The sequence below is a fragment of the Physcomitrium patens genome, chromosome 18 (genome assembly GCF_059467195.1).
Source record: "Physcomitrium patens ecotype Gransden chromosome 18, ASM5946719v1, whole genome shotgun sequence".
In the NCBI taxonomy this organism is placed as follows: Eukaryota; Viridiplantae; Streptophyta; class Bryopsida; order Funariales; family Funariaceae; genus Physcomitrium; species Physcomitrium patens.
Window position 1 is genome coordinate 13562911 of NC_143427.1, and position 14482 is coordinate 13577392.

The following is a 14482-nucleotide window of genomic DNA, read 5'->3' on the forward strand; positions in this document are numbered from 1 at the left end:
TTTATAATATCTTTATTAATTACAATTCATCTAATCTTTCGTATATATATTAAATCTTGTATGTTATTATTATTATTATTATTATTATTATTTAGTGAGATAGATAAAAATTTAATAAATAATGCTCATCAAATCAATAACCAATTTTTATCAATTTATTACGTAACTTATCAATTTTAAAAAACAGTCATATGTAAATATATACACCACACATACACGTACAACGTCACCAACAATCCACAAAAAAATGATTTAACTTTTCTGATACAAAAATAAATAAAGAAGGAAAGATAATTAAATTAAATAATTATAAAAAACAGTATTGGGCATGCACTACAAACGCCGAAGTAAACTACCACACGAAACAAAAATATCTGTACGCCAGAACACGCCAATTGCTTTAAAGCTCTGTGGATAGATACGTTGAACGTCATCAAAGTACAAAGAAATATCCGCAATGGGGTCACAGAGCAGGAATACAAATGATACCATCAAACTGGGTTTCTCAAGAGTAAAATTAGATGAGAAACCGCAAAGGTCGAAGCACCTTCGACTAAAAACCCATCAACTGTTCTTGCAAGTTTCAGTGTATGTTCCTACACCGACACTACAAACTGTGTCTCATTTTTCTAAGTTGGTGCTTCTTCTGCAAAGATTTCATGCCAAAAAAAAACAGTACAGTTCCTTCAAGTACGAGGAATGGGTGACATGGTGAAGAGATTGGGCACAACTCCGAACAAAATTGGATAAGAAAACGGTGTTTATAAATGTGGAAAAGATGAGAGAAAGAGAGAGAGAGAAGTGTGTGGGTGTGTTTGTGTTCGGAGCTTGAGGCAGACGGAGACTCCAAGACGTGCAGGATCCTGCTGAATCGACGCCGACAAAGCACAAACGCATGCACGCGTCCGTGAATTTTCGAGCGGAGGAAGGGAAGGAGATGCAATTCGTAAGTCTGCAGGGCCACTTCGATGCACCCCGTGCGAAGGAGCCGAAGAAAGTTCTTACGAGAGTGGGGAACCAGGTTGGGTTCCAGCTCCACCGTGTCGCCTAATTTGCGTTTTTTGTACCGCTCGTTATTCTACCAAACACCACGTTTCGAATATTTCATGTTTTTTTGTGTGAGATTTGCGGTGAAAGGAACGTGAACCCGGACGATGTTGTTTGCGGGGGGCAGCTGGAGATGATTGTATAGTATGTTGGTCGATGTTGCGGGTCCTGCACGTCTGATAGATGCTGCAGATCGATGCTGCGGGATTCTCTGGGTCCACTTAGGTTGAGATTGTTGTACGATGCTTATCACATGCAAGGTTTTTGCGCTCCTGTGTGTGTTTGATGCTATGCAGGTGAAGTGGGTGTGGGGATTGGAAAGGAGGTTTTGCTATGGACAACGGCGTGAAGAAGAACAGATGGGTTCTTCCATGGCTGGAGATGGGGAGGAGGCTGTGGGAATACTTGCTGGACTGGCCCTTCATGTGCCATATAGGGCTCGTTCTGTTGGTCGCTTGGATCGTCTCTTTCGTGGGCCTCAATGTCGCCCTCGTTTGCGCTTTGGGGTTCCTTTACCTCTACCAGGTTATGTCACTGTCCTGTTGCAAATTCCTTTGCGCTGGTGGGTGTGCTTTGGAAGAGGTCGTCCCCCGGTTGGGTGGTCTCTCCTACATCGAGTCGTGATAAGATAAATGTCTCCCTTCATCTCGCCTCTTAGATTTCGGCGCTTGTTGTTCTACCCAATTTCCCTCCGGTGAGAAGACTCGTATAACGCAAGTTCGTTCTTAGTCAAGCTGATCAGCAATATCTTTACACAAAGACACCTTTGCAGAAAAAAATTATACGAGTTTTACTGGGCTTTTTTACGGGTTTATCATTTACTCGGTTCTCATCTCTTCAGATTTTGTTGTCATTGATTACTTCCGTGTTTCTTGTCTCATCTCTCTGATGTTGTGGATTATCTTAAAGTGTAAGTTAGGTGTGCAGATTGAGCACCGACAACGGAGGAGGTTAAATTGGAGGATACGCTACGAAGAGAGGGAGAAAGCAAATAAAACGAGGGTATTGTCTGCTCTAGTGATCCCTTTCTCATCTTGACCAGTGTCATGGATATATATATGTATATATATTTCTCAAGGGCTTGGGTTTGTTCATGTGAAAAACTGTTCCTCTTTGACAACCCCGGTCATGTTTGTAGGGGTAATAATTATTGCGAAATTCTGTTGATCCCTATGAGAGTTAGGAAACTATTTCTATGGTTCCTTGTTAGGTTTCTTAGTGTCTGTATTTCTTGGCTTTAGCTGACACTAAAAAATTTAAAACGTTGCGTTTCACCTTGGAGTCACTCTGAGCGCGTTAATATATGCTTTATACACTTAGCGGTCAACAATTGTCTGGTATATTACCTTCCTGCAGTGGATGATTACGTGTGAGAATTGGAGTTCAATCACTGACAAATTCTTGCAATTGCCCAGCTTTTTGAAGACTCATCAATTTAGTTGCCTGCAGATTGCGGAAGGGGAGACTGTGCATTGGATGAACCAAATATTGGAAAAAACGTGGCCCATATTTCTGAAAGACATTACTTCAATTCTTTTGGTTCCCCTCACCTCGATGCTAGACCAATTCAAGCCTTGGATTGCGGTACGCTTAAAGTAATTTTGAAGCCATACAAGGATTTTAATGAACGACACTTTCAAGGTGCTTGTACTAGTATGCACTAAGAGAATTTTTAAGCTTGTGTACAAACATATTTATGCGGGCTCATGTTTGCAGAAAAAAGTGATTGTGCAAAACTTGACTCTGGGAAATACCCCACCACGCATAACAATGATCCGCATACTGGACACGCCCGTTGATGGTGATGACCTGGTATGCCTCTCCTCACAACTCTTGCTACAACTCATCTGTGTTTCTAGAGCAACAACACCTGTGATTCCTCGATGAAGTTGTCGGTAGATCCTGCTGTCCCGACTTTTACTTTCGAATAAACTCTCTAAAGTCGTTCAAAATGGTCGTGTAGTGTTGTCTGGGCTCACGTTCGTGCAAATGTTTTCAACTTCAAACTCTCTTTAAACTAATCGTTGCGACGGGAAAACTCGGTCCTATCTGCTGCAATTTGTTTATTTCTTTTGGCTATGTCTGATGGAAGCACTTCGCAGAAGAGCACATGCAGTACCGAAGTGTAATGGCTGCGTATTGGATAAGATTTCTGATTTGGAAGTGTCAGGCTATCGAAGCTTCCATGGAGTGGATGGCAGCAAAAGATATGTCTGCTGTCGTGGATGTGAAACCTTTACGTCGCTTGGGATGGGGAATGTCGGCTACTTTTCACCTCTGCAATCTACGTTTTGAAGGCAAGGTATCCATCTACGTTCCTAGGCATTAATGCACTCATTTGGTTCCGTTGGAACTCTAAGGTGAATGCGATTTAACATATCTAAGCTAACAGGTTTTTTCTAGTCATTCTGTGTCCTTCATGCATTTATGACTCAATTGAACGTTCAATCTAAAACTCTTTTCCTGGATACGAAGTTCTAGTGGTGTTACTAGATTCAGGCACCTTCTGACTCTGTTCTGTTTGCTGGTGCGTTGTTTAGGCGAAGGTAGGGGTGAAACTTAAGGCTGGATGGCCTATGATAGAGCGAATACGAATCTGCTTCGGTACAGCACCTCTTATCGATATGGCTGCTCGTCCTATAAGTAATTCTAGTTTCGATGTGACCGAGCTTCCGGGAATATCACAATTTACGGTACTTTCGTTTTAATCTTTAGAATTACGTCAATACTCAAACTTCGTTGTGCTTAGAGAAAAGACGATGGTTCATTTGTCGGGTTATGGTGGAGTCAGTTTTCTTGAAAGTAATGGCTTGACCTTTTTGGCTTTATTGATGCAGAGAATGCAAAGAAGCTTCTTTCTGTCTTACAGATCAAGTAAATGTATTTTTTTTGTAACTGTAATTTTGCAGGATCGTCTATTGGCAGATGTTTTGACACGGTCCCTGGTAGAGGTACGCAAGCATTAATGAAAAAGTGAGCCTGTATCGTCTGGATGTTGTTTTTCTTCGATCATTGAAACAATCGCAATAACGTACGCCAGATAGGAAATGCATTACGAAAATTCCAACTGCTGAAGAACATGAATTGGAGTGCGATTGCTCCAACATTTGGCTTAACGAGATAAAGAAATTCTGTGGTTGCTGAATTGTAATGTCTAACTTTGAAATTCGTGGAACATTGAATAAAGTGGGAGTAGATGACTAATTGTCCCTTGAAATTAATTTAGAATGCATTAATTTAGTTCAAGGCTGTATCTGTATTCTTTAAAGAACGTATAGCTTGAATTGAGTTTTGGGTGTGATCGCAGCCAAGCATGGTTGAAATTGATATGGAGAAGCTCATGAGAGACGTCATGAGACCGAAAGGACCTGCCGGAGGTAATGCTGCAGAACACTTTCGGTGTACGAATGTTCATTTATTTCCTTCTTTACAAAATAGTATCTAGGATACTGATTTGTAGATGTTCAAGGTCTAAAGCATCCTCTTTAGAAGGGCATTCTTTCATACTCCTTTACTATTCAAGTTTCATATTTGCGTACCTGAAATTGGAATCTGATGTTCGGTGTACCTGCTCACTTTGTCATACTCCTTGTAACGGTTTTTAGATGATTGGTGTACCATACGTGATAACTCTCCAAAGACGAATGTCGTTCTAGAAGTACTTGAAGCTAAGGATCTTCGAGTAGGAGATATCAATGGTATTCTATCTCTTTCTTTCCATCGTTGGAGTCTGTCTGCTTTCCAAAGTAATCATCTAGTCAGCAATTTATAAAATTAGAGCGTGTCCAAGGCTACTTCATAGTGGCATCTCAAATAATACTGTTAACAATCTCTGCATGTACTTGTATGCACTTACCTCGGCTATAATTTCAGGTCAAGATCTACAGGTGGCTTATCTGATTGACGAATTATGAACAATGGACTTCTATCTTCGCTTTGTTCTGTGTAGGTTACTCTGACCCTTATGTAAAAGTCGGGTTTGGAAATCAGCGGGGGAAAACAAAGGTGAAGTGGAAAACATTGAATCCTACATGGAACGAGACCTTGAATTTCATGATTCCAAGTGGGCAGCCACCGAATACAATTCTTCTGATAGTGCGTGATAAGGATCCCATATTTGATGATAAGCTGGGGTAGATCTAAACCCTCTCAGTCACAGTTGGTTATTTCGTTGATGGCGAATGCACAGAACCTATTAATTACCATTTACTTTGACGTCAGTTGGGATTTGAATACACTTCGAGACATTGTTCATTCGGTTTCATATCTGACAGCACATTTCTAACTTCTCGAAGGGCTGCAGATATGCTCACTTGCTGTGACATGATGTATGAGACCCATTTTTAGGAAGTTCACGAATCACTGGTCCTTTACTTCCTGTTTTCCGATGGTGTGCAGACATTGTGAAGTAGAGATCAGTCAATACCGCGATGGAAAACGACATGATTTTTGGCTACCACTCGAAAAAGTGAAGACTGGTAGAATTCATCTGGCAATCACTGTAACCGACAATCTCACTGCCTCACAAGGTTCCAAAGAGGCATCCAACAACAACTCCATAACCGTTGCGGTACACATTCCCAGCGTTCAGCATTGTCCATCTTTGAGATTTATAGATTTCTTTGCCTCGATTTTTTTTAACTCAAGGCTTTTATTTGTGAGTGCCCTTAAACCTGTTTCGAATTCATTTTCTTCTGTAATTTGTCTTATCGAGTTCATTATATCTGAATTAGAAGTTGAATACTCATGCACATTGAATTCTATGTCCACAGAGTGCTGAACCGCAATTGACCCAAGAATTCCATAAGTCTGTCTCTTGCGATATGCCATTGTCACCTGGAAAAGGTCCTACTCAACCACCCGTAGCGTCGCCAAATGCAAAACCTGAGGGTCTGAGCTCTGGAATTTCCAGAAACCTCACATCATCTCGGAAAATTGAGACGCCTCCACGTTTATCTGATATCGAAAAATCCTCAACTTCTGGTGAAGAACATTCACCGATGACGTCCCCCCAACTCAAATCACCACCTTCCTCGACGCCGATGGAAGCAGAAGCAGCAGGAAATTCTCGTGGTGAAACAACAAAATTCATAGATGTGGGATTTGGGGAAATCGGCGCCGTAAAAGTTTGTCAATTTAAAAATGTAGGGCCCTGCCAGAGGCCGGCTATTGCAGGGACTGAACACTGTGAAGATATATCTTATTCCTCAGAGGAAGAGTAACAGAGGCGTCGAAGAGAAAAACATGCGCCACATGGAAAATCCCACAGGTTTTAAATCCTAAAACTGATTTCATAAGAAACCTGTCTATCGAGCTGCTCAGATCAGGGCATCACACATCATTAGAGTTGAAATTTGTGTGGTGTGCGCCTTCCTCGAACTATTTTTGAGCAATCTATTGCTTCTCACACATTCATTCTTCATTCGGGTAATTTCTAAGATTTTTTATTTCTTCTTTTATTTTTCATTTCCCGACGTATGAATAGGGGAAGAAAAGGATATTACAAGGATGTGAAAACCCCTTAAGGAAGTGACAACGGAGAGGCGCAGCAAACGTGCGGCAATCGATGCAAGTGGTGCTTGTGCTCTGGATCATGACTCACACACACCATATAAGCGAAATAAAGCGGAGGGTGTGTTACGAACATCAAACTACCCAAGAACAGAATGCAAGAGAGACTGGCTTCCAGCTGAGAGGGGTACGGCTGCTCTGGCGAACTGACGCCATTGGGAGGAAAAAGTCACCTCGAACTTGTCATGTACACTTTGTCACCTTGTCACCAGATCAAGGCTCCCACACTCACCAACTCCTTCCTCACCCCATTCAAGGCCGCCTTCATCATACCAACAACCCATTGCCAGTCCAATGTCCAGTGAAAGCCGACACTTTGTAGATCAACCAGCATTCAGACCCTGTGCAGAAGCTTCCAGCCCAGTTTCCAGCAGCTTGAAAGAATTTTTCATTGTAAGTTAAAAGATTCTTCGTTAGAAGCTGATCAATCTCCTGCACGTCAAGTTGGTACATGGGCTGCTTTCCTGACTGATACACTGCGTCAGACACTTTACTAGTGACGGAATGTTGGAACTAGGCCATTGAGAGTTCAGTCAATGATCAGAGGTTTTGAACGCATGAGATGGGCGAGAAAATGATGTAGATATTTCCGTGTTGGAATTTATTACGATGTGTTCTCGACAGACTATAGTTCATGAAATGCAAATTTAAATTCAAATTCAAATTTAAAAAAAAAAAAAAAAAAAAAAACAAGGAAGTGTAATTTATTAACATATTTGAATGGCTTGCAGCCTTAAAAAATGGCTCATCATCTTTTAAGATAGATGGCCCATTCTGGCTCTAAAACATCAGTGCCTTGAGCTGATGCTTTCATTTTGTTAAGCCTCCCTAAAATCCATACCTAGGTCTGTGTCAACATGAATTGAAATGATCATTAAATTCAATGAAAATGTCCGATGCGATTGTAAAGAATACTAATTGAGGGAAAGCTACAAATATCTTTCAGTAGGCCTTCGGCCGTCCTTCTCGTATTATCCACTACAATGCTGTTACTACTTGGTGACGGATGATTGTACACACATTCATCTCCACGAACCTCGTGAGATCACTCCAAGCTGAATCATCAATCTGTCACCTTCAATGAACTGGAACTGTATACACTGCTCAAGCGATTGCAGCAAATCCATGTCGCATCGCCGCGGCCCACACAACATCAATGCGGTCTACATCGATGGCACCCACCTCGTGGTGAGTCCACCCCTCCAGGGCGTGGACGAGGCCCCCGGCGTGGCATGCATGCACAGCCCTTCTCTCCATGTTCATCTCGCAGGTCCTCAATCCCTTCACGCCCCTGTCTGGCAGCTTCATTCCTGCAAGCCTTCCGTAGGTGCAGTCCTTCCGCCACTCGCCAATGGCAGGCACAACGAACTGGTGGAAGTGGGTTCCCGGAGGCGCCCATTGCTGATCCTTTTGCCATGTCCACTTCCCCACTATCCATGTCTGGAAAAGCAACGCCGACAGAAAGTCATAAACAGTAGATTCAAAATTGGATGAATGTCCATTGCCATGAAGGAAAAAACTGAAACTGTGATCACCTAGACAAGATCATGGAGAGACTACAAACCTTGCATTTGCTCCCGGCCTGGTATTTTGTGACATGGATGAGGTTGTTTTTGAATTCACCCGGAGCCTCTCTCTGAATGGTGTCGAAACGGTCCTTGGAAGTCGTGAGCATCTGCAAACCGCACACAGTGTCAATGCTCAAAGTTCTGCTTCTAGATGGTTGGAAGGGAATTAACGCGCATAAATTTGAATTAAGAGAATTGCGACAACTGGCTGTCAAGGTTCAGTTAAGATGAGACTTGATGGATCATCACACTCTTGGTGAGTACATTTGAATTCAACAGGTAAGGATTATTGCTTACCATCACTCTGATGCCGCGAGAGCAAAGGTAGAGCGCGATGGCGCGGCCCAGTTTGGAGGTCGCTCCGTTCATGAATACTTCCTTCACATCCGAAGGTAAAGTTTTGATGATGACTGCCGCAGTGAGCGTGTTTCCATGTACCACGCGCACCCTCAAATTGGGATGTTTCTTCACAAAGAGCAAGCCTCCGCCATTCAGCGATTCATTCTGCATTTATAAAAGTAGTGTTAGAAACATATCAAGTAGCAATAACTTCAGTGTAAGAGAGGATACCCTCCCTCTACTGAGTTTCTTCAACTTTTTGGAGTGTGGCTTCTGTGCCCCGGACTATTTGTTACAAAAGGATGAGCACGAGACTTACCTTGTTGAGTGCAGCAAGGCTCAGAACCTTCACTCCTTTCTCGTCCGCTTCAAGAATGGAATTCTCGATGAACTTGTTTATGCGGTCCAGCCCAAAAGGTAAAAAATACTGCAAACAACATGATCACAGTTGTCAGACTCGGAAAATTGCAATCGTAGTTTCAATACAATCCCTGCAACTTCAAAACAAAATCAATATTTCTGATCTCAATTATGTGGCCTGAGTTCATACGACTGATATTCTTACAATTCATGGCATCAAATGACATTTAGTTCGTTGTATAGCATCATTCGGCCATAAACAATATCATTGATCACAGGGGAGGATTGGGACCTGAAAACCGTGACAAGGGACAATCCAGGCCATGCACTTGAGCTTGTTGAGGTAGTACTTGTGCGCGACAAAAACGTCAGCAACGATCCAGAAGACAAATAGAAAGATAAGAGTAAGTGGCCACAGCGGCCACAGGAACCAGTGGCACGTGTAAGGATGAGCTGCGGCAGTCCGAAAACAAAAGGACACTTGCAACGAGGAGAGGACGTCGATGCAGTGCGCCAGAAATACGAAATCGGGCACCTCGTCTGGTTTCTCTGCGCAATATTGAGGGCAGATGAGAATCAATGTGAGCGGAGAAAGAAGAGCAACCCACACGAATATCCAGCATCGGTGAAAAATCTCCACCAACTCCAGGAGTTAATCGTCCAACCTCAAAATGGTTCAAAAATTCTAGGACGTCATTTGAGATCAATCTAAAATCTGAAAGCAGGAACATATGAATTATAGAAGATAGTGATCGGGTGAAGTGTAATTCAATCTTCCATACCATTATCCTACAATGTCGTACCTTTTCTTAACTCAGCATGGTATGATTCAGTTTTAGGGTCGACAGTTCCACCCAGGTAGTCGTTTATTGGCATGAAGAGGCAGAAGTTGCTTTTCTGTTCTGTATGATGGAGTGAATGGTACCTGCAGAAAATAAACTACACTTCAGGTTCTTTTTCTTCATACTTTTCGCCTGAATAACAAGTTTCTGATCCAGAATTGAACACTCAAAACCTTCTTCGACTATCACATTAAATGAAGTTGATAATTTAATAACTTAACTAGAGAAGGGCTAATTAGATGAGAATCAGGGGCAAGCACTCACGAGGGTGTGTATAGCAGGTACTTCACCCCAGGGAGGTTTCGGAACCAGGCTGGCACAAACTCAACATTGCTGTGACCCCAGCATTTGAGGAAGTCAAAAGTGAGCACATACACGAAAACTAAACCCATGGAGGCGGTGCCCATGGCTGCCGCTCCCACAATGGGAATACACACCAGAATAGACTGGAGCCCCTGCTCTAACATGGTGGTAACAAATCCTGCATTTCCAATCCGATCCAACTGCCGTCATTCAGTATGGTAGTACATTACGAGGAACTTTAGTAATGTATTTCAAAGTGGAATTTCACTCAACGTTTCTTTCAAGACATTTTGATAGAGGTGGTAAGTTACCTGTGGGCGGTTCAGGGACTACAGAAAGATGGTGGAGAGAGTGGTATTTCTTGTAAAGACTGTCAGTGTGGAAAGCCCGGTGCATCCAGTAGTAGACAGGCTCAGTGACACCAGCGTGGAATAGGATCACCCACAGAAGACCTTGTGCATTCCAGTTTGGCATATTGCGAAGTCCCGGGAACCATGCATGAGCTAGAGAAATGAAAAGAAACTGCAGCATTATGTGGTTGTCTCTGTAGAAGTACGCACCGAACAAACCATCAGATTATACTCGGTCTTCATTTCAAGCTCATACCATGACTACACAGTAGGTACTTCAGTTGTACCGACAGGCCTCGCATGTGTGATGTGCAGAGGTTGCAGAAGTTCGTTCCAAACTGCTCACAAAGTTAGTGGCGTGAAGTTGAAAAACTTACGAATGAAACTCTCTGTCAATTTGTTCAAACCCCACTGCATATGCATGTATTTCGTATTTTTGCACCAAGGAGTGCAGACGCGTGAGTGTGTTCCAGAATTGTTGCACCGCGTACCGCCCAATCATCAGGACCAACATGTAGAAATACCAGGTGTCCCCCGCGGCACGAACTCCGAGGAAGTAGGACTGGAACAATTTGAAAAGAAATGGCGCGTAAAACCAATACTGCATCAAAATACACAACCCATCAATTCTAAACGAAGAAAATGAGAGAAAAAAAAAACGGTTACGTTTGGTCCACAGTACCGTAACAAATATCTTCCGGGTCTCATGACATTTCTAGATCTGATAAATTCAAAGAATTCAGGTTGGATAATAACTACAGTCATGAATTGGATGCTTCTCGCTAACCTTGTAATTCCCGAGTGACTCCCATGGCCATTCAGCCAGGACGGCAGCCTGTTCTCCCATGTTCAGTTCACGTGAAGCCGATCTGAGCTGCCGGCAGGAAGAACTGCCCTTTCCCACACTGGCAGCCAAAGACTATTGCGGGACTCTTTGGCCGCAGACGAAAGAAAAGTTCTGAGAGTATCAAGAGATGATTGCGAAAATACGATTGAAGGTTCCAAGACAAATCTTTAGTACTCAGGTACAAGGCTCATAGAAGCCTCGCCAGTGAAGCTCAGCCCGCGCTCATCCGTTACAGTCCCTGATCAAACCTACGACTCTATACCCTGAGTTCCACAGACACAATGACCCATATCCATATATACGTGCACCAAATATCTTGCGTCAATGGAAAGGCGACATCAGGCACGCGTTTTTAGCGATGTACCCACAGAGCTGGAGGGAATGTGAAGTGACCTCAGGTTATAAATTCATGTACGTGTACCTCACTGACAGAATGAGAAGTCACACCAGCTTAGTTGTGTGATTTTTTTTTGTTGTTGTCGGACCCCATTGTATGCAAGGAACGCATTGTCGAAGTGCGGTTGAGACTCTTCAAGCCACAGCAACCAAAGGCAAAGACTGCTTTACGGGCAGAACCAATAAGCTCAATTCAGGAGCTCGATTAAACCAACCGATTTTAGCTGCAGGTCAACCAAACGGTTCCTCGACAATGACAGAGAATGACGAGTAATATTGAGCTGGCTACGTTCTTCCTGATGAGATCTCTCTCAAAGCGCCGAACAAAGGTAAGTGAAGCATCCGCGTGGTGACAAGTGAATACTCCCGAAGCGATGGGTTCGATCGAGGTTGTACGCAACGGAGGAGAGCAAGGGAAAATATCGATCCACCCCGGAAAACTGGTGAACCAGGAGGTGCTGAGAGAGCGCCAAGTGGTTAATGGCGGGACGTACGTCGATGTGCACTGTGCTGCAGCTCAACCTGTCAACCGATCAGAGTACCTGGAATTGTAAGTTGCTCTGATAGTAATGACCAAGGGGGGATGGGATGAGCTATTTGTGTAGGTGATATTGAAGTCATGAGGGCGTAATTGCAGTGGAAATTCCTGGCGGCAATAATACGAGCAGCTGTACAGGTGAGAGTACAACAGTCTCATCTCGGAAAGGACGATTTTACCTCTGCAACAGAAAGAGGCCACAAGCTGTCAATGTCTTGGGAAGCCCACTGAGTCATCTAACCGCCTCACAGCTGATCCGAGCAAAATTGATGGATGCTGCCGCTAAGCATGAACTCTCAGCACCCGAAAATAATGCGCCGAAGACCTTGGCAAAGGCCTGGAGAAAAAACCATCATGGTAAGACTAGTATAGCATCGAGTAACTTCAATCCTTGTCTCCGCTCTACGAGTGGCTACGATTCCTTCACGAAGCTTTTGTGCATCAACGAGTTGGGAAATTTTATGAAATTCACAAGGTCTTCCAGCTGGAAAAGTTTTGTCGCGGCGATCCTCGTAATGATCCTCAACTGTCCCTGTTACTCCTACAACGATTATTCGTCGTATGTTCTAGGTCGCTGTGGTGTTATTCTCATTCCAAAGTTGAGCCCCCCTGTAGTGACTTTCATGAATCAACTTTTTTATTATTTTCGCATCGAGTGTAAACATTACCACCCCAGCTGGAGGGAGCATTTGCAACAAGTGCCAGTGGAGCAACCGAGTGGGATCGATGAGTGGAGCTGGCAGGGAGTAGTGTGTGCAGGTCTCAGAAGCTTTAATGACACATCAGGTCTATAAACTCACTCTGTACAACCTCACCTTGGATCATGGAAATCACTCAACATCCCGCTACAGATGAAACCAGCGTATTACCACGGAGCGGAAGTGTAGATTAGCTTGCAGCGTCGCAATTAATAAGTGATTAAGTTACTATTACCACCGGCTGCCACATGGTGTCGGAAGCATGGCAGATACACTGTTACTCATGAATGGTGGAACCTCGTGGCAATGATTCGCGCGTAATTTGTGGTCAGCTGATCCCGCTTCCTGACCACGACCGCAGAAGCAGGCCCAACACACCTTGCACATTGTCCCACTGGATACGGGACAAGACATCCGAAGCTGTGTAAATGCAAAGAGAAACGTCGGCTTAATGGTGCTGAAACTCAACAGTTAACAGATTTCTCTGGGCCTGGCACGGCGATTGTGATCGAACGGCAGCCGATGAAGCTGCATTGAAACGCAAGGATCTGCAATGCACTTCGGTGACAGCATTGCTGCAACTTCGGAAGGAGCTCTTTGCGAGTGGTGGGTTGGATCCCAGTGGGGACTGTCGGGATTGGACTCTCTTGGAGTTTGACGATTGCGACGATGGTGGCGTTGGGGGCATCCGCGCACAATTGCAGCTGCTGCTTCTGCTCTGGCTACGAATCAAGTTGACATCCTCCCTCTCGATCGTTGAGCGGCAATCAATCCCTCGGCCTGACGACGTGCAGCGACTACAGCGGACTCCAGCCGCAGTAGCCGCCGCAGAAGTCGCTGACGTCCCCTCGCGGTGGCATCAATGACGCCGTAAGCCATGCGGTCGTTCGTCATTTTCACGTCATTCAATGCGTCATCATCTATCTGTTCGTTTGTTGGTTAGTTGGTTTTCATCCATTTTTCGTTCGTTCGTTCGTTCGTTCGTTCATCAATTCGTTCATGGAATTGCCTTTATAATTTAATATTTGCTTGACTTTTTAATGAATGTAATGACTGTGAGGGGGTCTATTTATTTACTTGAGGGAGAAGGCAAGAGGTCATAACCTTTTAATCTTTTCGTGGGTTGGAATTGAGAACTCTTAGTTGGTTTTATTATTATTTTTAAATTTCTTCAAATTTTCTAAGGGAAAAAGATAAGTGGAATGTATTTTTTTTCTTTTCCCACATTGCATTAACAATTTTGTTGCCCAAAATCATTTTGAGTCCATCTCGAGAGGTGGTATATAGAAAAAAATCAAAAAATATATTTTTTAATTATGTTAGTTTTTTTAATTAAAAATATTTGAATAAATATTGTTACTACAAAAGTACTTTCATGAAACATGCATACAATCAATAAATTACTATTATTTATTATTTTAAAAAACTGAAGGTGTCTATATCAGATATGCTGTGCCATAAAATGAAAATGATTAGAATATATACTTGTAATGATATCTTAAAAACCATTGTGAGTTTAATGGATAGAAACCATCTAAATATACATGGCTTCATGCCATGTCTTAACATGTGGCCTTGAAAGCCCATGTTTGTTTTGTTTTGTTTGTTTGTTTGTTTGTTTTT

The 14482-nt window shown here is 43.1% G+C and overlaps 2 protein-coding genes across 12 annotated transcripts; one reads left to right on the plus strand and one right to left on the minus strand.

The window, feature by feature from the left end:
* The first annotated feature begins 508 nt into the window (after positions 1 to 508).
* On the plus strand, positions 509 to 7311 carry LOC112295113 (C2 domain-containing protein At1g53590). 11 transcript variants are annotated; one of them, XM_073540812.2, is made up of 14 exons: positions 509 to 1021; positions 1344 to 1572; positions 1975 to 2049; positions 2497 to 2631; positions 2764 to 2859; positions 3218 to 3349; positions 3588 to 3740; positions 3957 to 3998; positions 4355 to 4424; positions 4653 to 4745; positions 4997 to 5180; positions 5446 to 5704; positions 5820 to 6316; positions 6533 to 7311. In XM_073540812.2, exons 2-13 carry the CDS (start codon positions 1381 to 1383, stop codon positions 6267 to 6269), a joined length of 1881 nt encoding a protein of 626 aa, XP_073396913.1. In that variant the 5' UTR covers positions 509 to 1021; positions 1344 to 1380; the 3' UTR covers positions 6270 to 6316; positions 6533 to 7311. The 11 variants fall into 11 exon arrangements, with proteins under 11 accessions (XP_073396913.1, XP_090100458.1, XP_090100461.1 ...); XM_090244332.1 differs by having other exon boundaries at positions 5446 to 5617; XM_024546298.3 differs by having other exon boundaries at positions 882 to 1021; positions 3140 to 3349.
* Positions 7307 to 11720, minus strand: LOC112295114 (very-long-chain aldehyde decarbonylase GL1-1). The gene is made up of 10 exons (XM_024546306.3): positions 11168 to 11720; positions 10758 to 10981; positions 10342 to 10574; positions 9992 to 10208; positions 9689 to 9810; positions 9178 to 9434; positions 8845 to 8952; positions 8484 to 8690; positions 8183 to 8293; positions 7307 to 8058 (listed from the first exon to the last, which is right to left on the minus strand). Exons 1-10 carry the CDS (start codon positions 11225 to 11227, stop codon positions 7723 to 7725), a joined length of 1875 nt encoding a protein of 624 aa, XP_024402074.1. The 5' UTR covers positions 11228 to 11720; the 3' UTR covers positions 7307 to 7722.
* Positions 11721 to 14482: the final 2762 nt, after the last annotated feature.